The 24,087-nt window shown below is 41.6% G+C and overlaps 1 protein-coding gene across 3 annotated transcripts in view; it reads left to right on the top strand.

Moving 5' to 3' along the window:
* KCNN2 (potassium calcium-activated channel subfamily N member 2) overlaps window positions 1-23,394 on the top strand; it is a 101,568-nt gene extending 78,174 nt beyond the window's left edge. For all 3 annotated transcript variants that reach the window (XM_054032889.1, XM_054032890.1, XM_054032891.1), the window contains 4 exons: window positions 12,780-12,890; window positions 15,405-15,532; window positions 21,102-21,171; window positions 22,800-23,394. In XM_054032889.1, the coding sequence (XP_053888864.1) occupies window positions 12,780-12,890; window positions 15,405-15,532; window positions 21,102-21,171; window positions 22,800-23,084 (594 nt within the window). In that variant the 3' untranslated portion in view covers window positions 23,085-23,394. The remainder of the gene's footprint in view (window positions 1-12,779; window positions 12,891-15,404; window positions 15,533-21,101; window positions 21,172-22,799) is intronic.
* The last annotated feature ends 693 nt before the right edge of the window (window positions 23,395-24,087 follow it).

Raw genomic sequence — 24,087 nt, 5'->3', positions numbered from 1 at the left:
CACAACTACTGAACACATAGAAGGGCCATAATGCAAAACAATTTTAGGTCACAGTTTTGGATTGGAGGATACAGTAATTGTGCTGTCACGTCTCCTGCTCTGTTCAACACTGCAGGGTTACTCCTCACTCCCTGTAGGCAGCTGTGATAAATGCAAAAGTTCAGGTGTATGAGCTTGCTGTACAACTCCCATTTCCTTAGCCCTGTGTCCATTTCATGGGTGGATTCCTCTTTCAACATTCTTACATTGCTTGTTTGGAGAGCAATTTTGCTTCAAGAAGGACATTTTTTTCCTCCTGGTCCAATAAGCCCACCTACTAGAGAGCCAAATGAACAGAGTATCTGTTTAAATTCTTACAGGCTTTTCATTTTATGCAGAGCAGCAGGAGGAATGTTGTGCCTTTTCTGGTGCAGAGCTAAATTTCCCACCAGAGACATATGTCTGCAAAGCGGACCTTCTCTCTGCCTCAGTGGATCCCAAGGGAAATGAGCAAGAAAATGTGGCAGCTGCCTTCTCTCAGTACCAGGCAAGTATAGCAGGACATTTTTGTGACAACTGCAGCACTAAAGAACACACTTCACTCCCAGTCCAGCTAGACCAAAGCTGCCAAGAGATTTCCAGCTGAGCCACTGAGCATAAAGTTGCTTCCATTTCCCATAGCCTCCACCACAGGCATGGATAGATGTAAACAATAGGTGGTAGGCCTAGACTAAGCAATTGCCTAGTTCACTGCCAACATTTAAATGCAATTCTGATACCCTGCCAAACGCAGAATTAAGAGGAAATGCCACAGGAAATCTAGAATTTCTTCAAGTCCAAGTGCATTTTATCATCTTAGATTTTTTTTTCATACTTTTTATTTAAGAGATGCCAGCACCATTCTTTGGCTATCACTAAAACTGAACCCACACTAGTACCCTAGATCCAAACCCTCTACACTTTGTCAATGTCCAGATCAAAACACTGCAGTTCTGGCCTTTCTTTGTGTTGTGCCTAAGCTGAAAATATGAATCTGAACACCTCTGTATTTGAAGAAAGCTTGGAAACTGATCCAGACTTTACATCTCAAGTCTGTTTTTAGCTATCACGGTTGTAGCCTTGGTTCCTCTGGGTGACATTTGTCTTTCCCCACTAGAGCTGCTGTTTTGCTTATTGTGCTCCACTGAGGAGCTGTTTATTAGTAGTAGTATTAGTGTAGCACATAAGTGCCCTGGTCATGGACCAGCACCCCTTTATGCTAGATGCTGTACAACAAGGCAGTCCTTGTCCCAAAAGAGCTTACAATTTAAGTATCAGACAATAGATAACAGATGGATGAGACAGACACCGATGGGGGAGTACAAGGAAAAACTGAGATGACTGGTCAGCATGATAGGCAGTGGTCTCAGAACACTGGCAGCCTAACCATTGTCAGGTTGTTTGTTTTTTGTAGTTATCACTACAGAGGAGGGTTTTAAGGAGGGATTTGAAGTAGGATAATGAGGTAGCTTTGCATATATTTACAGGGAGATCCTCTGAGTATGAAGGGCAGCATGACAGAAAGCATGTAGATGCTTGTTTGAAAATTTAACCGGTGGGTGGCGGATGCTGGTTTCATGGACCAGTCAGAGGCAGGAGTCAATGTCTTGATAGTGAGAGAAAATAGGTGTGGTGGGAATGGATGGTAAAAGACCTTGAAATGTAAAGACAAGCAGCTTTTGTTTAATGCAGTAGCAATGAGGGAGGCAGTGGGGGGGGGGGTACAAAGAGAGGGGCAACATGACCAAAGCAATGAGCTAGGAGAATGATCTTTGCAGCAGCATTCTGAATGGATATGAGTGGGGCAAAATTAAATTTGTCAAGACCAGCGAAAAGGATGTTGCAGTAATAGAGAAATGAGATGATGAAAGCCTGGATAACAGTATTAGTTCTGTGGATGGATAGGAAAGACTGTATCTTAGAGATGTTATCCAGAAAGAATCTGCAAGATTTAGATGTAGCCTGGATGTGAGCACCTAGAGAGAGGTCCAAATTGAAGATAACAGCCCGTACAACCTTTTTGGTGGGGAAGATTTCAATGCTTCACTTTTACGGTTATCTCAAAATAATAATTTTATATGTTATTACTTTACCTCTCTTTGCCGGATTGGGAGGCTGTAGGCCTTCGAAGTTCCAGACTGGTGCCAGAAACGTATATCCAGGCAGTCAGGTATGATCCTTCCCTCACTCACGCCCATTTTTCACTGTTGCAAGTCCATTTGCTTCAGGATAGCAACTCATGATTCACACTGGTGTAAATGAGTAGAGAGTTAGGCTCTCAATACCAAAACCCCAAAATGGGTCAAATACATACACACACATGTCTTCTAACAACGGGTCTTATTTTAGATTCTTGGCATTAAGCAAGATTCCTGGTAACTGATTTCACAAGACATAGCATAGACCAATATTTGAACTAGAAATTGAATGATCTTGAAGCTCATTCATGTTTATTCTATTTGGGAGGACTGTGTCTATAATGAAGATATGAGGAATGCTCTTTTTTGTTTTGTATATATAACTGAAACATCGTCCTACAGTACAGGTAAAATGTAGATCAATGGTCAAGGGAAAATGTTGTCCACTTGTGAATGATTGTCAGGCTTTTGCTTCAGAAATGAGCCATTCTCTAATGTGTGCTCCATTGACGTCACAGAGTTTTAAGAAATGATGCCTGCAGATGTGAGAGCTATCATGCAGTCAGATCCATTCCAACATTTGTCACTCTGCATGAGTGAAGGTCTGAGAATTTGTCATACATTGGTATTCATAGAGTTCACTTAATGATGTAAACATGTTGTTAGTACATTTACTATAAAGCTCAAACTCTCCCAGTTTCTGACCATGAAAAATAGGTGTTGACCAGAACCTGGAAAAACTCCTGGTCCCCTTAAAGTCAATGGGATTTACCTTTGATTTCAATGAAATGGGGTGAAATCTGCACTTGTGTCAGCAGATAGGCCAAACAGATCTTGTGACGAAGTGGGACTGTTCTTAATGTTTCCTCTAAATACTGTGTGGGTGCCTCAGTTTCCCCTATGCATTTCTTAAGTCTCTACGTGGTGGGGAAAGGCCAGTGCGCATAAATCACTGACACTCTGTCTCCCTGGCAACAAATGGCCAGGGCCCCTTCCCCCCCTGCAAGGAAATAGCTAAAGGTGAACAAAGCGATCAGGTGACCTCCTGGCCCAGGAAAGAGAGAAAGCCGGGAGAAGGAGGGGCTGGAGGGGGTTTTGAGAGTTGGAGCTACCTGGGGACTAGGAGTGAGGGCAGACGTGGGTGTCTGGTTCTCTGAACCCCAGAATGGACCCGGCCGAGGGATCCCGTTCGCTGTACCTACAAGCTCTGTTTTAGACCGTGTTCCTGTCATCTGATAAACCTCTGTTTTACTGGCTGGCTGAGAGTCACGACTGACTGCGAAGTGGGGGTGCAGGACCCTCTGGCTTCCCCAGGACCCCGCCTGGGCGGACTCGCTGTGGGAAGCACACGGAGGGGCATATGCTGAATGCTCCCAGGAGAGACCCAGGAGGTGAAGCCATGTGAGCTTCTTGCCCTGAAGACAGTCTGCTCCGAGGGAGAGGAGGCTCCCCAGAGTCCTGACTGGCTTTGTGGGGAGCAGTTCCAGAGCATCGCCCGGGGACTCCGTGACAACTGGTGGCAGCGGTGGGATGTACTGCACCCCGTGAATGGCGCTTCTTGCAGTAAGTGACTGGGGAGCAGTAAAACAGAGGGGGGATAACGAGGACCAAGCGTGCTGAAGCTCAGAGAGGGACGGTTTCAGGGGGCGATTAACCCCTAGGAGTGTGTGACCAGTGAGAAGGACTGTTGGAGTAACAGGGTCCCCCTGAGGACTGCAGTGAGCAGTCTCAGGGGCGGAGGAGCTTGCCGCTCGACCTGGGAGAGAGAAGGACGTTTGCAGTAACAGGGTCCCCTGGGGATTGCAGCGAGCGGTCCCAGGGCGGAGGAGTCTGAAGCTCGACCCTGGCAAAGAGGTGGTGACCACGAGAAGGGCTGGCACACTAGGGGTTCTTCCTGGAAACTGTGGGGGAGCTGAGAGCACACGGGCCTCTGAGTCCAAAGCAACTTGGGAAGAGCGGAGTGATGGCCTATCACCATCTCCTCAAGAAGGACATTGTGATCCTGTGCAAAGAGAGGGTGACGCATTGGGAAGTTCACCAAGGCCCAGTTCATCGTGCAGCTGGAGGACGAGGACCGCTCTAAGGAGCAGATTCCTGACCCAGACGGGGCTACAAGAGGATCTGGGAGCAGCTGGAGCAGTAGCCAGGCATCCCCAAGAGTCTGGCCCCCAACCAGACAGGGGTCTTCACAATCGGGTTCCCCATCAGGGGATCTGAGACAGATGGGACTGGAGCTGAGTCCGAGAGAGCGAGAGGACCGTGAGAGAGAGCGAGAGCCGAGGAAAAGCGGCAGGAGAAGCAGCGGCAGCATGGACTGGCGCTGGTGGAGCGGAGAGGCCTAGGGGGCTCCCCAGGGGTGAGTGGGGATAGACCCCGGGCTGCCAGTTCCGCAGGGAGCTCGACACTAAATTGCTGCCCCTGGTTAAGGAGGGGGGGGATGTGGATGCCCACCACACGGCCTTCGAGCAGGCAGGTGATTTGAACCAGAGGGACCCTGCGGAAAAGCCCCGGTATCTAGCTCCCTTGCTGGGTCCCAAGGCCATAGACGCTGTCAGCCAGATGGGTGGGGTGGTGGACAGGCTCCCACTCCTGGCCCAGCCCTATATGTCTGTGTGGAGTCTCCTGGGCTCAGGCCCCTCGGACCCGCAGTGGGAGTGGAAGGTGGGGGTCAATGGGGAGACCTGCCTGGGGTGGCGAGACCCTGGGACACAGAGAACTGTTGTCGGGCCCCGGGGGTGCAGCCGCAGGTGCTGAGGGGCTGTGTGACCTGGGTGAAGGTCCCTGGGATGAAGCCCCTCGCCCTGCCTATGGCCCGGATCCCTGTGCAGACCCAGGAGGGGTCGGGCTGGCTGGTCGTTGGGGTTCTCCAGGATATTGGCTGTGAGGTCCTGTTGGGGGGTGACTGTGTCTCTTTGGGACAGGATCCAGGCCCCTGCCCCTGTAACGGCCAAGGATTTTAATTTGAATCCCGCTAACCAATTGGCTAAGAGGGAAATGGTCAGTGAAAATGCAAATGACCTGGCTGGCAGGAGGGAGGGGCTGCTGGACTCAGGATACCTGCCTACCTGTAACCAGACCCCTGGGGCTGAGTGGGAGGGAGAGATGCTCCCCACCCCCCTGCACACCGGAGAGGGGGCTCACGGAGAGGGGGCTCACGCTGGCTCTGATGCTGTGATGAGAGCAGAGAGCTCGCTGCCTGCCCCCACTGGGACAACAAGGACAGTGCTGGGCATGGTGGGAGCTAAGACCCCAGCTGAGTGGCGGGACACAGGCAGGGCAGGTCGGCTGCCATCCAGGTTTGCCTGGTCCAGACGTGCTGCTGGGAAGTGATTACACAGCAGGGAGGGAGCTACCAGGGACAAGGCTCAGGGAGGCTGTGACCCCAGGCCCAGCCAGCGAGAGGGAACAGGTCCCACTCCCTCCCCCAGCAGCTGAATTCCCGACCGAGCTGCAGAGGGATCCCTCCTTGGAGAAGCTGAGGGGACTTGCTGGCCACAGCGCTGCAAACCCCCTTGGGGAAGGCTGCAGGGACAGAGTCCTGTGGGAGAAGGGATTCCTGTACCGGGTATGGGCTCCCCAAGGGGAAGTAGAACTGGGGGGAATCGGGAGGCAGCTGGTGATGCCCCAGGAATCCACAGGGTTCTTCCCGTTCGAGCTGCTGTAGGGAGGAGAGTGAGGGGACCCCCGGACCTGGAAGGGGAGGATTGGGAGGAGAAGGGGGAAGACCCCTGGGTGGATCTCTTCCCTGAGGTGGGAGCCAATCTCCCCATCAGGTGTTTCCCGTTCAGAGTCACTGGGAAAGCAGCCCAGAACCTGGAGAGGGGTCAAGGACATACTGGCTTTAGATGGGATCCAGCCGTTCAACAGCCCCTGGGCCTCACCCGTGGGGCTGGTCCCCAAGGGAGACAGGATGATCTGGTTCTGTGGGGACTATTGGAAGCTTAAAGCCATCACCGTGTGCGATTCCTGCCCCACGCCTAGGCCTGGGGAGATTCTAGACAAGCTGAGGGGGGTGGAGAACTTGGCCCTAGCGTACATCGATGACGTGTGTCTTTAGCCAGACCTGGGAGGAACATGTGTCCCAGGTGAAGAGGGGGCTGGGCTGCCTCAAGGAGGCAGGACTGACGGTAAAAGCCGAGAAGTGCAAAGTGGAGATGATCAGAGATTGGCCCATTCCCAGACCAAGAGACAAGTCCAGGCCTTTATCAGGATGGCGGGGTGCTACCGGAGGTTTGTACCCCACGTTAGATCCCTAGCTGCCCCCATCCCTGAGCTAGGTGAGAAGAAGCCAGACGAGGTGGTCTGGACCGAGCAGGGCCAGAGGGCTCTCTGTATACTGAAGGAGGCTCTAATCCAGGGCCCGGTAAATCTGGTAAACCCAGACTTTGCCAAGCCCTTTGCAGTGTTCACCCACGCCTCAGACGCAGGGCTGGGCACGGTGCTGATGCAAGCCGATGCTGAGGGTGGGAGACACCCCACCGGGTACCTGAGCAAGAAACTGCTGCCCTGGGAGCAGAACTGTGCGGCCTCAGAGAGGAAATGCCCGGCCATGGGGCAGGCCCTTAGAAAGCTGCAGCTGTATTGTTTTGGGCGGCGTCACATGCAAGGGGCTGAGGACAGAGACACCTGGTCAGAGGGTGGCCAAGGTCAAGATGGGGGCTCTTAACCGAGAGCTCGAATTGCAGCCCTCCAAACTGGAGCGCTGGGAAAAGACCCAATCTCAGTTTAGACCCCAGGGGTATTGGGCTGGCAAAAGGGTACAGGCCGCATAAACCTTCCCACATGCAGCCTGCAAGCGCCATCAAGCACAACAGACCCACGGGAGGATGTGAATCTGGAAGGGCCTGGTGTAACTCCCACCAAGGAATGGGAGGGATGCGGGGGCATCCATGGGAACGTTGGTGGGTTCGAACTTCCCTGGGTCACTGGCTAAAGTGACCTCGCTCAGTTCGGTCTCGAAGGGGGGAGAGATGTGACGAAGTGGGACTGTTCTTAATGTTTCCTCTAAATACTGTGTGGGTGCCTCAGTTTCCCCTATGCATTTCTTAAGTCTCTACGTGGTGGGGAAAGGCCAGTGCGCATAAATCACTGACACTCTGTCTCCCTGGCAACAAATGGCCAGGGCCCCTTCCCCCCCTGCAAGGAAATAGCTAAAGGTGAACAAAGCGATCAGGTGACCTCCTGGCCCAGGAAAGAGAGAAAGCCGGGAGAAGGAGGGGCTGGAGGGGGTTTTGAGAGTTGGAGCTACCTGGGGACTAGGAGTGAGGGCAGACGTGGGTGTCTGGTTCTCTGAACCCCAGAATGGACCCGGCCGAGGGATCCCGTTCGCTGTACCTACAAGCTCTGTTTTAGACCGTGTTCCTGTCATCTGATAAACCTCTGTTTTACTGGCTGGCTGAGAGTCACGACTGACTGCGAAGTGGGGGTGCAGGACCCTCTGGCTTCCCCAGGACCCCGCCTGGGCGGACTCGCTGTGGGAAGCGCACGGAGGGGCATATGCTGAATGCTCCCAGGAGAGACCCAGGAGGTGAAGCCATGTGAGCTTCTTGCCCTGAAGACAGTCTGCTCCGAGGGAGAGGAGGCTCCCCAGAGTCCTGACTGGCTTTGTGGGGAGCAGTTCCAGAGCATCGCCCGGGGACTCCGTGACAGATCTGTTGACGCTTTAGGAGAATTGAAGAATCTAGGCAGGTCATCATTTTAGTGTGTAGTTTGCTGGAAATCCATCTAATGCATAATTTACAGTACTCCTGAAAAACAAACATCATGTCCCTAATTCTGCTTTTAGCAACAGCTATCCACTTTCATTAAATAAAATAGATGTGTTGCTTACAATTTTGCCCTGCAACTTCTGAGTTCCTAGAACACTTATGTGAGAATATTTAACTGCATATCTGCTCATAATTTATTTTATTCTATTTTATGAATATTTATTATGAAATAAAATGGAATTAATGTACAGCATTTAAATTTAAATTCATTTAAGCAACCACTTGGCAAGAGGCAGAGAAAAAAACAATTTCTTAAGGCAGGTGGACATTTACTTAAGGTGTTTGTGAACTGTACTGGGAAGACTGAATAAAATCACATAATTTAATTTTATGTAATGGATACAAAATTATTTTACTGTATACATTATTGTTTAAAATACTTAAATTTACTTTACTTAACACAGGGACTTGCATGCTTTCATTTAAAATATACCATCCCCCAGAATACCAGCACCTTACTAAATATAGTGTTTTAAGAATTAGTGGTGCTGTTAGAAAAATAATGCAGGAGATCTCATAAAAAAATTAAAATGAGTTTTAATGGAATATCGGTTATAAAAATTAGCATGAAAGCCACATTTTAAAAGGCTGCCTCTAAATTTGTGCCAGTGATTTTGCAATTATTTGATGCTTATTTGCATATGCAAATCAGGTAGATTTCTATATGAGATGAGTATGAGAATTCTGTTTGCATTAGACAAAGGAAGGGTTATGCACACTGTAAAACTGTATACGCAATCATAGGCTGTCTTGAAAAATTGGCGCAGTTTATGAGGCTCAGGATAGCTAGAATGGATTAGTAAATTCTGAATTTATTCTGTTCTATGTGTGATAAATTCCTCCTTTTCTGAAATGGCTACAAGTCATCATGTTTAGATGTTCTACAAAGTCTTTGCAATTAATTAGCAGGCCTTGCTGCTCTCTAATTCTTGTAAAAAATAAAAACCTGGTTGGCAGATTCTGTTCTAAAGATAGATCAGGATGGCTGAAGACCATAGTAGCATTCAAGAGTACATCTGAAAGTTACCTTTTAACTGTACTAACAATATACTGCTTTTGTTCTGTATTTGTCCTTTCAACTTGGTCTGTGAATGATAACTGGCATTCCCAAGTTCTTAAAAACTTGATGTTTACCAACACAGAATATGCAATTTAAAATAAAATGTAGTCTAACAGGCAAGAATGAACCAAACCAAACTGTGTGTAAACTCCAGATAGAGTATATTACTACTTTGACATTCCAAAAGCTGTGTGCATTTCCCCATTTGTTTTGTTTTTGAGGAAATAAGATTCCCACGAAGAGAGAGCAGGCGCTTGAAGCAGTGATTTAGTTTATTGTTTGCCTTAGTCCTGCATAATGTTCAAACTACAATAATTGAAATACATTTTTCAGCTTAAAATAAGACTTTCTTGCAACTGGAATTGTGCTTTTACCCAGCAGATATAATTCCAACAGAAAATGTTGTTGTTTTTTTTGTGCAGTGTTAATTATGGAAAAAATGGGGAGGGTGTGATTATGCAACATTATGCCATCATTTAACATAACAGTACAGATTATCTATGCCTCAGTTTCCTGATCTTTAAAATGTGAATACCACATCTTAGTTCAAGTGAAAGTACAAAGTATGATAATAATTCAGTGTATTTATAATAATGATAAAATGTTAAAATCCCAATTTAAATTAATATGCTATCTCTGTAAACTATTTATTATTAAAAGAATAAACATCATTTGTTTTCTTCCATGGTAGTGCAAAGAAGAAATCCACAAGTAATATTCTACCTTTCCTCCTTTGAACAAAGGTAAAAAGTGCGCATTTTCACACATACCATCATGATGTGATCCTGTCATATTTCACTAGCCGAACAGAGCCAGTGTGAATTAGTATTTGCATGAGAACCCTCCAACAAACATCTTGATGCTTCATGAAGCAGTTTTGATGATTCAGGAGATAGCATTCTGTCCCATAGGCCAATATAAGGCATTTCCCTAGCATGTTGGTGGCAGTATGGAGCTGCTACAGGCACAGTCTTTCAGATGATAATCATTCCAATTCAGGTAATTGCATTTTGTTTACCTATATTCCCTTAATTTCAATTGGATACAATATTCTTTTTTACCTTTTGGTTCTAGACTGTGATTTGCCATTTAAACAGCTGCTTCATTCCATCATGCCAGTAGCAGGTGAACTATTCTTTGTACATTACTGCTTCAGTGGGATGGTCTCAGACTCAAGTAATTAATATTTGGGAAGTATTTTGAGAAACGTTGATGAAAGATGGTACAGAGACTAAATAATTATTGGGACTAAATAATAGCATTCCTGAGCTGAGGCACCGAGTTCACCACCACTGACTTTCTAGTGATCTTCATTATAGCCTCTTTTTGATACATTTGACAGTTTAGATTTCAGGGCTATATTTTTAAGAGAACATGGTGATCCTCAAACCAGTTGATTTCCATTGCTGGCTAAAAGACCTTGCTCAGAGTCTGCACTGACTCCCTGTGCACTCCCACTGCCCTCACCCTGTGTAACTTCACCCAGATTCAAAGGTGAGGCTAAGGGTTGATTAATTTACATGCTAGGGGGAGATTGGTCAGAAAATGTGTGCAGAGTATAAGACTACATCTACACTTCTGGCGGTATGTGGAGTATATAAACTACACACACCCCTAGCACTGGTATAAATAGCGCCTTCTCTGCAGCTCTCAGCAATGCTTCCTTGCTGGGGCTGGGATTTGGAAGAAGTGAAGACACTTCCTCCTGGCTCCCACATGCCTCGAGGGCATGGGAGACTCCAGCTTCCCTTTCCTTGATTTCATCCAGCACTAGAATAGGAGTGAGGGAGTAGAGCTTCTGAAGAAGAAGAAGCTTAAAGAGAGAATCAGAACAGGGAGCAGCACCTGCAACTTCTGGGGAGAGACTTATTTGGGGGGTAAAATTGGCATGGAGGTTCAGCTAGGGCGGAACTAATTGGGGGAGATCAGGGCTGCATTTGTTGGTGGTGAGCAGATGAGTTCACTGGAGGGGTCTGTGTTTGGGAGGGATCCAGGACAAGTTAAATGGTATGCGGGCGGTGGGGAAGCAAATGAATGTATTTGGTGTGTCTCAGTATATGGGGAGAAGGAGGCAGATGAATTCACTGACAAGTCTATGTTAATGAGGGAGTCAGGTGAATTCACTGTGGGGTCTTTGTGTAGGGGCAAATAAATTAATTGAGGGGAACTTATAGGGAGCAAATTAATTAGGGAAATCTCCATATTTATTGGAGGTAGCAGAATTGATTGTTTTGGAGGGAAGGATGAGAGAGTGAGGGAAACAGAAGAATTTAGAATGAGAAAAAGTGGAGGCAAGCATAGGAGTGAAACCAGGATAAACTTCAAAATGCAAAGAGAGACTTTGTCTGTCTATACTAGGAGTTGAACTGATACAGCTTCATTGACGACTAGACAAAGTGTAACTCAGTGTGTATATGTATCAGAAAAATACTGGGGATAGATGGGCTGTCTGTAGAAGTTGGCCAGGTGTATTACAACAGAGCTGATTTGGAAATTGGCGGGTTAATTTGTAGTTGGGGACTGCTTTATATTACACCCTCCTGTTAGTTGTTTTACCTGTTACAACTTGCTTCTACTCTCTTGGCACATACTCTACCCCACTATATTTCTCTTCCATGGGATTTGTATCTGCTTATTCCAGGCTGTTCTTGGAACAGTATTTATAGTTACAAACATACATATACTTGGCACAAAACAAACTCCAGTTGTTACAAAGGTCCAAGTTACAAAGCTATTTCTGCAAGACACGTGTGTTGTTCAAAATAATACAGTCAACTAAGCATAATTTGTAGAAAAAGATCACTTCTGTTTGTCAGAAGAGAACATGGAAATAGAGCTGTTCAAATAACTTTGTTTTTGTTTCGGTATCCAAACCAAAAAATTGACCATAAAAAATCATTTGGGCTGACCCAAGAGGTTTTGGTAATTTGAAAAAGTGGGGAAAATTTATTTTGGGTCAAACTAAATGTTTCATTCTACCTGAAAGAAAATGTTTTGTTTCATTTTCTGGGTTTTTTTTAAATCTTTTTTCCCTGCCTATAAAATCACAGTAGAATTTGAAACAAAAGGGCATTTCAGATTTTAAAAATTGAACTGTTTTAGTTGAAAATGTTGAAACTAAAGTTAGATTTTTCTTAATGTTTTATTTCTATTGTTCGGCCAAAACAGTTCCGTGAATTCAACCAAAATTCGCAAACTGTTTTAGTCAATACAAATCTGTATTAGTAAAAAAAGATTTTGCACAACAAATTTTGACCAGCTCTCCAAGGAAGAATATATGTGACTAAAAACTAGATTTAAGGTAACTTTATCTTTAGACTTTAAAGAAAGTCTTAAAACAGATTCTAGTTTTATTGTGCTAGATACTAATCCAATCTTACTTCCTTTTAGCAATTGCAGATACCATGACTATGAACAGGCCTTTCTGGATTCATTTATGGCTGTATTCTAAATGTTAAACATTGTATCTGGCTGCCTTTGTTCAGACATTAGAAACTGAATTTGCTCTAAAATCCATTTCTTTTTTTTTAACTTCTAGAGGAAAAAAAGCAGGATTTTAAAATGATGCTCTTCAGTAAGCAATTGATAATGCCTTGACAGTTTACCAGTCTATGGTAACAGACTCTTTATATAACCCTAAACTAAAATAGCTGTACTATATTCATCACATTTATTAGGAATGGTGATTCATCTGATGCCTTTCATATTTCTTCAGTGAAGGCGAAACTTCTTTAAAAAATGCTTTTGAAACACACAGTAGTAACTCCTTGGGGTTTGTTTTATTGTTGTTTTCAGGGTGCAGGGTGCACTGCGCTGGTGGTAGCTGTGGTTGCAAGGAAGTTAGAACTTACCAAAGCTGAAAAACATGTGCATAATTTCATGATGGATACCCAGCTAACTAAAAGAGTAAGTTATATCTGCAGATCTTTATATTCCCCACTGAAAAAGGAATGTTGTTTAATGTATTTCAGAGACTCATTGGGGAAAAAAATATAATTTTCTTTCTTGTACTTCTCTATGGGCCTTCTTCTGCAAGGTGCTGGGTGCCTTCTGGGAGTACTGAGCACCTGAACTTCCATTGACTTCAACGGAAGTTGCAGGTTCTCACTCCTAATGAGGATTTGGTGCAATGACAGTAGATTTGAAGATTCTCTTCCAGCAGGACATATTGAAACTAGACCAAAGCTGGAAGTTAACTGAGGTAACCAGCAAAGAACAGAATATTATTCTGAAAGACGAGTTTATTATGTATTAAACTAGATTGAGTTTTGTGCAGCATATGAGAGGAAAAAACTACAGCATATATGTAATTCTTGTAGTTCTATTAGATTATATGAATTTAAAGAGTTATATAGATTGAAATCCAAACATACACAAGTAGAAAAACTGTTCTTTGTAAAAGAGAACATCTTGAAAAACAGGATTAAAAATATTCACAAGCGATTTTTTGTCAAGTCTGCTATTGCTTCATTTACTGAACACCTGGGGTTATTCAATCAGCCACTTGCAATAATGTAGCAATCTCATACACCCATTAAAGATATTTCACAGATAGAAACTAAAATTCATAAGAAAATGTTTTTAATTTATTTAAAAAATAACAATTTCAGAAAATATAAGCATCACAGCTAAGAAGACAATGAAGATCTACAATCCTGGGAAAATATGTTTATGTAAAGGGAACAAATAATGGAGTTTATCCTTTCTCATTTGATTAGTCTCATTCATTTCAGGGGGATTATTTATGTGAGAAAAGTCTGCTCAGTCAGACCCAAAAGCAGGAAACACAACCTGGCAGATTAGGAAGAAGGTGGTGGTAGTCACATAGGTATTAAGAAACTGAACCATGCCAACCATGAACGTGAGTAATAGGGAGGTAAAACTCTCCCTCTCTCCTCCCCTCCCTCCCAATGTGGAACAAGGTGGGTGAAGTAATATATTTTATTGGACCAACTTCTTTGGGGAGAGAGACAAGCTTTCACCAACAGAAGTTGGTCCAATAAAAGATATTACCTCATCCTGCCTTGTCTCTTAAATATCTTTAACGACACTTGAAAATCTAGGCAGTAAAATGGATTCATACAAATTTGCTAGCTCATGTGAATTTAGGATTTCACTCACTTCTCTTTAATTACAGTCTATCCGCTTTCTCTATCTATCTATTCCTCCAAATAAATCTAAACATCAGCTCAGTGTAATATTTAAGTTAGCCTTAGAGCATACTTGTGCAGTAACCTCAGCCACTCAGATAATACAAAGGAAAGCAAATAACCTTCCTGTTTCTGAATATTTGTTAGATCACAAAACACAAGTTGGATTTTGGCATAAATCACAAACTGACGGTGTCCAAAGCTAAGGAGAGAGCAAGGACTTCAGTCCTTGAGTGAGGTCCAGTGAGCCTGATTCTGCTTCCACTGACATCAGTGGCAAAACTCCCGTTGACTACAGTGGTACATGATTGGGACCGTTGTCTCTGGGAGCTCCTGCTAGTTGCAGGATCCAATTGCAGCTCTGCATTGCTCCCTTCTGTATACTGTGATTTAGCTTGAATACTGCAATGGTGGATATGATAGAGGCATAGATAGAGAGGGATAAGGAGAGAGATAAGAGCTACAATTGAATACTCTATATTTACCATAGGAAGTATCCTATCAATTAACATTAGTCATCAATACATTGAAATGCTTTGTCAATATTTCTATAAGAATTGTCAGTGCCACACTGGGGACATCAGAGGGCATAGGAAAACTGAAGGTATCCTTACATTTTATATTGTGAATATCATTTTATAGAGACCCTCATTTTAGAAAAATACAAAGCAGACTTGAATCATATACAGTAAACAAAGCTAGAAGGTTTTGACAACATGCTTATCTCAGAGAAAGTGGAGGGACAAAAATGTGAGAACCAGAACAAAGAAAAACAGAAACACTTATTTGAGCATCTTTTGAGTTTATCACAGAAGAAAAGACTGTTAAATCACTATTAGAAGTGAGAGGGAGAAATCTTACAAGTGACCAGAAGAGACAAACTTGTAATAGGGAAATCCATTTTTGGTCCTGTACAATCTCTCCAGTTAAATACTAGACATGTAACATTTTAATGTCTGTTTCATATAATTTACACATACTCAGAGCACCAAATGGGTCAAGTTCCCATCAGAAACAGATGTGATTCTCAGTCACAGAGGAAGCTGTTACAAATATCACTTTTAGAAGAAGTATAGATTTATTAGATAGGCCTCATTGTCTCTGGTCATGTCATCGCTTTTCCTGCATCACTGCTGTAGCTTCATATAGCACCCCAACCCCACAGATAGCTAGGACCATGAGTGCTTTTGAAAAACGGTATACACCTGAGAAAATTCAAAGAGACATTAATGCTATTTTTGTGAGCCTGGTGTTTTCTTTTATTAAACAGGTGAAAAATGCAGCTGCCAATGTACTCAGGGAAACATGGTTAATTTATAAAAATACAAAGCTGGTTAAAAAGATAGACCATGCAAAAGTAAGGAAACATCAACGCAAATTCTTGCAAGCTATTCATCAGTAAGTACTATTTTGGTTTGGTTTTTCTGTCCAGACTTATCTATCCTCACCCAGAACTTTGCTCTGGGTTCTGAATTTTCTCTTTCTCTTAGAATAAAGCAAAATAAGATTTTAGAGTAGTGTTTATTCACAAAAGAAACTGGGCCAGCAGTGCAAAGCTATGATCTGAATTTTTGTAAACATTTTCCTGGAATTCTCTATAATGCTTCATAAATTACCATGAAGATTTTTATGTTATGTTATTACCAGTAGTTTGTTGTTACTGTTTTATGAATTGGCTGAAAAGCAGTTGCCTCCTTTTATCACAGTAGAAAACAGAAATGCAGCAAGTATGTCAGTTTCATTTAAAGCAAATATTTTAATCGTCTCATGTCAGAATAATCTAATCACTTTAAAATAGAGGCTATTACTGCAACTAATATTTAATGAAAAGATAATGGACCAGATTCTCTGGCCCTTAGAGCTGCTCCAGCAGCTCAAAGGGACAAAAACGTAATTGCCCATCCTCAGCTGGAGATTTCCTTAGTATGCGGGAGTCCTCAGTGGGTGTAATTGGCATCGCTGACTCTTACACTACCCCCTGGCATCTAGGCAGGGACGTAGCATGGCCAGAGCATGCTGTATTCTGGCAAACCCCAGATGGCCCCTTACGAGTTTTTACCAGCATAATTTAGATCAGCCCCCAGCCTGTCCTGATCTCCACCAGAGGATAAAACCAGTCTGCGAATCAGGAGTGATAAAGACGGAGACTGGACCAGATTCTCTGCTGGGCCCAGTCGTGGTAGTAAGCTGAATCATCATAATACAGCCCATGAATCTCTGCTACGTTCTAAATTTGGTCTAAAATTCACAGTAAGTGTTTGTCATAAAGCAGATCCACAGCCAGGAGGATGGAGGGAGGACCAAGACTCCTCCCAACTAGATTCCTCACATCAGTAACTTCTGGGCTTCAAAGTAAAGACATATAGTGCATGGGGAGTAGCATTCCTCCAACCCAAAGATGAGCTGCATGGAATGAAAGGACTTCTGTCCCCCAAAAATGCAGATCCCAGGGGGTTGCTAGGAGGTCTGGCACTTTCACACCTGCTCTGGGACCCCCTGCTTACCCTTCCAGCTGCATGGCAACCCAGCTAATTGAAGCCTTTGGTACCTGCCATGAGCTGAGCTTCCGCAACATAGTGTGGAAAAGTTAACTCAGCCTTTGGGTGTACTGGCTTTTTTAATAAATTCTAAATGCAGGTTGATGTGGGCTCGTGCACATCCCATACCCACTCCCCCACCCCAAGCCCTCCAACCTCTGCCTACATGTGGTCCAAGCCGCAGGAAGGGATGGTGTTGGCTGGCTCACATATATTCACTCTCACTGCTCGGGAGGTGGGAGATCTGCAGGAGGAAATTTTCTCTTCCTGTGTGGATATAGGGATTGGGAGCACAATCTGGCCCTTAATTTTCTCATCTATAAATTGGGGATAATATTTGCTTCACTGCATATTAGTTAATGTTTGTGCAGTGCGTTGAAGGTTTTAAAATACTGTACAAACACTGCATGTTGGTTCATTTTAGCAAAGTTGCAAATTTTAATGTAGAACTGTTGTAAACACTTATAGTTGAAATACTTTTATGTAAAAAGTCCACAAAAGATTAGGATTTGGTAGTTAAGAAAATGTATTCTGAAATGTATTTACTCAGCCTTGTCATCCTTTGCACCATTTTACATTTGTCCTTTGACCACATAGGATATTCCTTCATTTTAACCTTGTCATTTATTTTGTGTGTGTGTATGCAAAAATGAATTTAAAATAAAAAGCCCATCTGGCTCAATCTGCAGCTTTATACGCCATTCAGACCCCAAAAGAGGTGCACAAGGGTGCAGATATTTGTTCTGCATCTGCCTTAACTATTCAGCAGTCAGTTCAGTTGGACTGCAGTGGTCATTTTTTCTAGTTATGCCAGTCCAGGGCTCTGAGAGCTCATGCTAATGAGTTTTCCTTTGCCCTGCAGCACTTTGCTTCTGATTCAGAAGGGTACTTTGCATTACATATTGTATTTTAGCAAAAGATCAGAGGGCCTCCTATGTGCATGCAATGATAATCTGTTGGGAGTACAGCTCCAGAATGCTGCTTTTTCCCCCCCTTTTAGTTAGAGTACCTGGGCACAATGAAATGTTTTGGTTTACTTCTCTTCTGATTCATGGCAATATGTCCCTTATCCATCTTTATTCTGGGATAGTTTTTAATTTTTTAAAACACATTATTCTCTCGTTCTACCACAAATTATTGGACTAGTTGCAGGAATCAATGGTTGAAGGTCTATGGTCTGTGTTATACAAGAGGTTAGAGTAAATGATCCTTTCTGACCCTTAAAAACTACAAAATCCATGAAATTATTGTTTCTGGCTCTGCCTTCAGCAACTCATTGTCCTTTTTCCTCATGTAAATTAAATGGGGGTGCGGGGGGAGAATCACAGGAACCACTAGACATAATTAATAAATGGTATATTCTATACGGATAAGGAAGATCCATGCGTCACAGGCAGGCATAAAGGAAAATGGGAAAGAAATGCAAGGCTTAATGACGTGTAACACTATTGCAAATCCCATCGTTATTGTGCAAACAAATCAGGCTTAACCCCCATGGCTGTTGCTGATCCATAGAAGCCAATGGTGAAACCATGGGACCTGCTGAATTGAATCCACTGTGTGCCTATGAACACCACCCCCCTGTGTTGTTTTGTTCTAGTATATTTTAAAGATTGTTTTCTTTTGTTTTGTCTTTTTTATTTCAACAAAATGAAAATAGAGCTCGGAAGTAAGTTGTATGAGCTGTTCCTTTCAAATTTGCAGAATTTACCACTGTCTGCATGCAACAAATGGATTTTTTATTTGTGAATTTAATGGTCTGATTGCTGCTGTGAAAATGTGATCCAAAATCATGATCTTTGCTGTGATAAGTGAAGTTAATAAGGAAGGAATTGGAATATCCATATTTTAAGAAAAAAATAAAATCTGCCAACTTCCTTTTAATCTGGCTGTTGCAGCTAAAGAATGATCTGTATGTAATAGCTGTACCTTTGCAGCCCCTAGGCCAAATTTTGTCAGCTGGTATTTCTGCTGTTCCATTATCCATGTAATTACATGGGCTTTTAGTCAGCACAAAGATTAGTCCAGTGTGCTGAAGTGTAAAGAATTGACAATTGGATTGTCCACAATATATAGTGTGTTAAGCTAGAAAATAAAATGTATATGTACCTTTTCAATTGTTTGAATAAATTCACAACAAAATACTAAGGGTATAATTCTACAGTCAAATCTGTACATCCTTATCTCTGAAAAGTATCTTGAGTGAGTCTGTTCTGGACTGTGACGTTTAACTCATGTTCTTCAGGAGTTTTCCATATTCCAAAAGGGCTTAGCTACAGCTTTGTGCACCAACAATGTTTCAGAAGATTTCAGGTGATGAAGCTTTAGGTTTGCCCCAAAAGGGGAAGCTAGCCAGCACACTGACTGAATGTCAGTCTTCTGAAAACAATTGATTCCTACCTCAGGAACAGAAATTATTACACCCCTTCAGTGGGATATTTTACTCTTCACAGCTTTTTTTCAAGCATGAAGTTGGAAGTCAATATGTTTCTACAAATTAATTGCTTAATGTAAAGATCCAAATACAAACTTCATTTGATAACTTCTTGTGGATTTTGGAAAATTCCTGAAGTATTTTGGTTACATAAAAATTCTGACTTGAGACACAGAATAATACTTCCAGCTCCTATATGTTTCTTAGTATTTTAATGGCAACTGGAGTCGCTTTCCTGAGTTCATTCTGTTGAAATTTCCAAAAAATAAGAATTGCCACTGAACAGGAATCTATTCCCTAATTATGCATACATGTCTAGCATGTTAGTTAGAGTGCATGATATTTCTCCATTTGTATCATATGGTGTGACTTTTTTTTTTTTTTTTTTTGAAAATAGTGTGTTTTTTAAGAATATCCATTAGGACTCTTGATGTGGTTAGTAGCCCAATTTCTGCTTGTCAGCTAAAATGAAACACCTTAGCAAACAATTCACACTTAAATGGTTAAACTCTCATAAACCTATTGCGGATGAGTACATCTGCAAACCACTCCCATAGCTTGATCTGGAAACCTGAGTTTGTGACAGGGAAGAATGTGGAAAAGTTTTGTAGCCTTGATCATATGGAGAGATCTGCTCAACAATGGAATTAATCACAAAAATCTCACTGACGGTAGAATTTTGCCCTTAGAGTTTTGATTCTCTACCTGTAAAACTGAAATTGTCCTGGCTTTAGGCCTAATTCTCCTTTCACTTATGCTGTGTAACCCAGGAGCACTGAAGTCAGTGACTTTAAACCAGGGTAAAACCAGTATTAGTGAGAAGAGATTCAGGCCCCTAACTTTTTTTATATGAGAAATCAGAAGTTAGAGGTGTTGTAACTCTTATATACTGAAATTTATATTTGTGATACAAAACAAATCTTGTATTTTGAGTAAAAGATTATAAAATGACCCATTCTGTCACCAACAAAAAAACACATTTATGTCAGTTGGTGTGTTTGATCAGTTTACCATTTGCAATAAAGCTTGGTAATATAATTAACTTTAGCAAATGAATGAGGATTTTTTTCCTTCTCACTGTTTTTGAGTTCACAAAATCGTTGATTAAAATTGTCCATTTGTATAGGCCTTGTTGGAAATACAGGCCTTTTAACAAAGCATACTGATTTTTTTTTTCCTAGAACAGTGTGAGAAACTGAAAGCTTGCATTCCCTCTCTCAATGTATGTGCATAACTGTAATTAACTTAATTCAATTACTCAGGCATCCAGAGGAAAAAAATACAAGAGTTTTTACAATGCTGTAGTTTAAGCAGTACATTTTCATGCTGACATATTAACAGCATAATTCAGAAAAACGTGTTTGATATATATTTTGAAATTTATTGTTATTTAGAGGTAAGTTGCAAGTTAAATTCAGTAGGACAATAAAATTAATATAGTGACAAGTATTCTGATTATTTAGCTGCTGGTCAGATAAAAGTTTTTTTTTTTTTTTAATTAAAAAGAAACTCACTTATCACTGTGTTTTCATCAGGTTCAAACACATTCTAACCCAATCCATTTCAGACTGAACAGGGCTAATATCTGTATCTAGTCATGTAGGTATAGGAAGATTCTTGACTGTTATAACATTATTGATGAAATCTGACTTGTTTTGTTTCTCTTCCTATATCTACTTGTCATGATACTGAGGCTTTAAGGAATGTTTTGGCTTTCTTTCATACAGTATGAGTAAACCTTTACCTCCCTTTTTGAATTCAACTTTAACCATGACAAATAATAGTCTTGAGGACATCACATTTTCTTGCTCTTTCTTTTTTGCGGTGTTGAGGAAGCATGCTTCTCATTGTACCAGACACATAACCAGATCTGACTTTACACAAAGTACTCAAGGCATTGTCCATGCAGTTATTTGTTCTTGTAAGTTATATGCATGCTCTTTAGAAGTCCTAAGCTGGAAAAAAACATATCTGACCTCAAATTCCACCTTTTTAGATTACGAAGTGTAAAAATGGAGCAAAGGAAACTGAACGATCAAGCAAACACTTTGGTGGACCTTGCGAAGGTTAGTAGGCAATTATCAAATATTTCATTTGTTCTTTTGTAAATTAATATTTATCTTCTCAAAATGAATTCAGAATAAAAAGCTCATCTCTTCACTGTAGTTCACAGGTACACATACACATTCTTCTTCAGTCTGTCATTATAGGAAAATAGACCAATTGTCTTATCTGCTGTGGTAAATTCTGTTAAAGCCAGTATCATCCTGTCTGAAATGGCAAATACTTGATACTTCAGAAAAAAGGCAAAGCCCTTGTATAATGCATATAACAAGGAGCCTGATCCGATGTTTAGCCTCTTTCAGGAATGGGCCATGTTTGTGTGATGGTATATATGTGAAAGAGTACATTCTTCCCTATATTTACATATGATGTGAGAGGAAGCATAACCTACTGGTTACAGCAAGGGACTGGAACTCAGGAGTTCTGGGTTCATGTCCAGCACTGCTAGTGTGACCTTAGGCAAGTTACATTACATCTGTGTTTCTGGTCCATATCTGTAAAATAGGGACAATACTTACCTATTTTGATAGTGTGCTATGAAGCTTGATTAATTAAACTTCTTAAAACTCTTTGAGATCTTCAGATGAAATGTGTGATTCAGGTGCAAAGTTCTATTATATTATGTGCTTTCTGTAGGGAATAATAATCAGATTTATAGGATTGAGGCCAAAATGTACAAGTTTTCACATCCGCATATGTGTACATAGCAGCTGCTCAATCTGAACTTCATATGTCACTAAGCGAGACATGTATATATTTTAAATAAATAAAGAGATTTAGCAATACAACCATGCAAATATGAATGTACTTTTAAATTCAAATTGTCAAGGGATATCCGTTCTGCTTACTCATAAAGCTAGTGAACTCTGAAAATAAATTAAACTCTGTTTAATCATTTAAGCATCATTGATTCAACAAGTCCCAGTGTAGACCCGTCATTTGTAGCAGTGAAAATGAAGTATAAAAATTCTATGCTTCATATTTACGATAGAGCATGTGGTTATTTTCAAAGCACTTTGTATTACCAAATCACTTGTATTATCACTTATATTTTTGTTTTCTGGGGGGAGGGATGGTTGTACCTTTTAAAAGTATATTTTCTCCTTGGTCGGCATAAGGAGCTCCATTAACACCAATGAGAGCTTCATGTGCTGATCAAGGAAGAACATACCGCTTAGAAGTATGAAGATCCATGTAACACAAATATAGAAAAGGATAAAAATTCCAGAATTTATCCCATATACAGTGGAACCTTTGGACTTCTTCCACTTGTTGAATAAATCCAATATTAAGGTAGCACATTTCTAAATCTCTGTACTTCTGAAAGGTCTTCTGTTTTACCCAAATCATCAACAGTTTGAAATTAAAACAGCTTCATTAAGGAATTAATGTTAACTTCATTGAATGTTGCACCAAGGAGGGATTTGTACTGAAGCCCTGAGTAAAATTACTTCATGAGACAGGTGCTTGTCGTAGTATCATCAGCCCTCCACTCATGCTGACCTTTTCTTTCAGTACCAACTTTAAAGGGCAGGGGAAAAAACAAAAACAAAACCCTACTGGAATAACACTTCATACTGAAATGTTTGCAAACCAGATCTAAAGCTCTGCTTGCATCCTCTCCTTTCAGACTCAAAACATCATGTACGACCTGATTTCTGACTTAAATGAAAGAAGTGAAGATTTTGAGAAGAGGATTGTTACTCTGGAAACTAAACTGGAAACCTTAATTGGTAGCATTCAAGCTCTCCCAGGACTGATTAGCCAGACAATCAGCCAACAACAGAGGGATTTTCTTGAAGCTCAGATACAAAATTACGACAAGCATGTTGCCTACAGTGCTGAGAGATCACGATCTTTGTCGAGACGGAGATCCTCCTCCACAGCACCACCGACCTCGTCAGAGAGTAGCTAGAAGAGAATACGTTAACAACAAAATAAAGACTTTTTGCCATCATATGGTCGATATTTTAGCTTTTATTGTAAAGCCCTATGGTTCTAATCAGTGTTATCTTGGTTCTGATGTCAGAATCCTGGAAACCTGAACACAAAGTTTTAGGCCAAAATGAGTGAGAACTTTTTTTTTCCTGTCAGATGCACACTGAATGCACCTATTATTGCTATATAGATTATTCCTCCTGTAATTTCACTAACTTTTTATTCATGCACTTCAAACAAACTTTACTATTATAGTATATAATATAATAAAAAGGTTAATTTCTGCACATACCTGCTTGGTCACTTCGGCTTTAACATTCTTAAAGATTTATTAAGCATTATTTTAAGAAGATGATTCTAACTAAAGAAAAACAAAGTTTAAGCATAATTAGCCTTCAGATGTGAACACTGATTTTCTAAACTCAGTCCCCAGGGGAGAAAAAAACTATTGCTGGATGAACATTAAGTTTGCTTGTGTATAATCACTTGAGAGGGACAATGTTAACTTGATTTTTTTTAAAGTGATTATTTCTTTAAAAAAAAAACCAATTTCTGCTACACCCTTTATAAAATGTTCCATGAATTTTTTTAAAAGTATTATTTTTATTGGAGAGGGGTTCTGCTCACCTCTTTATGTTTATAAAGGCCTTTTTCAGTAGTGGGAAACTATTTAACTTCCTATACAGTGAAATTGACTATTCATAAAATGCTGCAAATACACAAAGTAACCACAGTAAAAACACCAGAGGGGAAATAATTCCGCCTAATTCATGCAGTTATAATCAGTTTAGTAGTGACTTGTAACTATAGCAGATACAATATTTCCAGACAGATATGATTTTCAAGTCGATAGTGTCCCCAAATTACTCTGCATTTTTAATTTGCGTTTCAAAAGGGTGTTTGTTTTGTTTTTTGTTGTTTTTGTCATATATCTCTGTATGGTGGGTACAAGCTACAGAGAAAAGCCTAAATTACTGTGT

Source organism: Malaclemys terrapin, chromosome 6, assembly GCF_027887155.1.
Source record: "Malaclemys terrapin pileata isolate rMalTer1 chromosome 6, rMalTer1.hap1, whole genome shotgun sequence".
Taxonomy (NCBI): Eukaryota; Metazoa; Chordata; order Testudines; family Emydidae; genus Malaclemys; species Malaclemys terrapin.
Note: the sequence above shows the minus strand (reverse complement) of the source record. Positions and strands in the feature narration are given on the sequence as shown.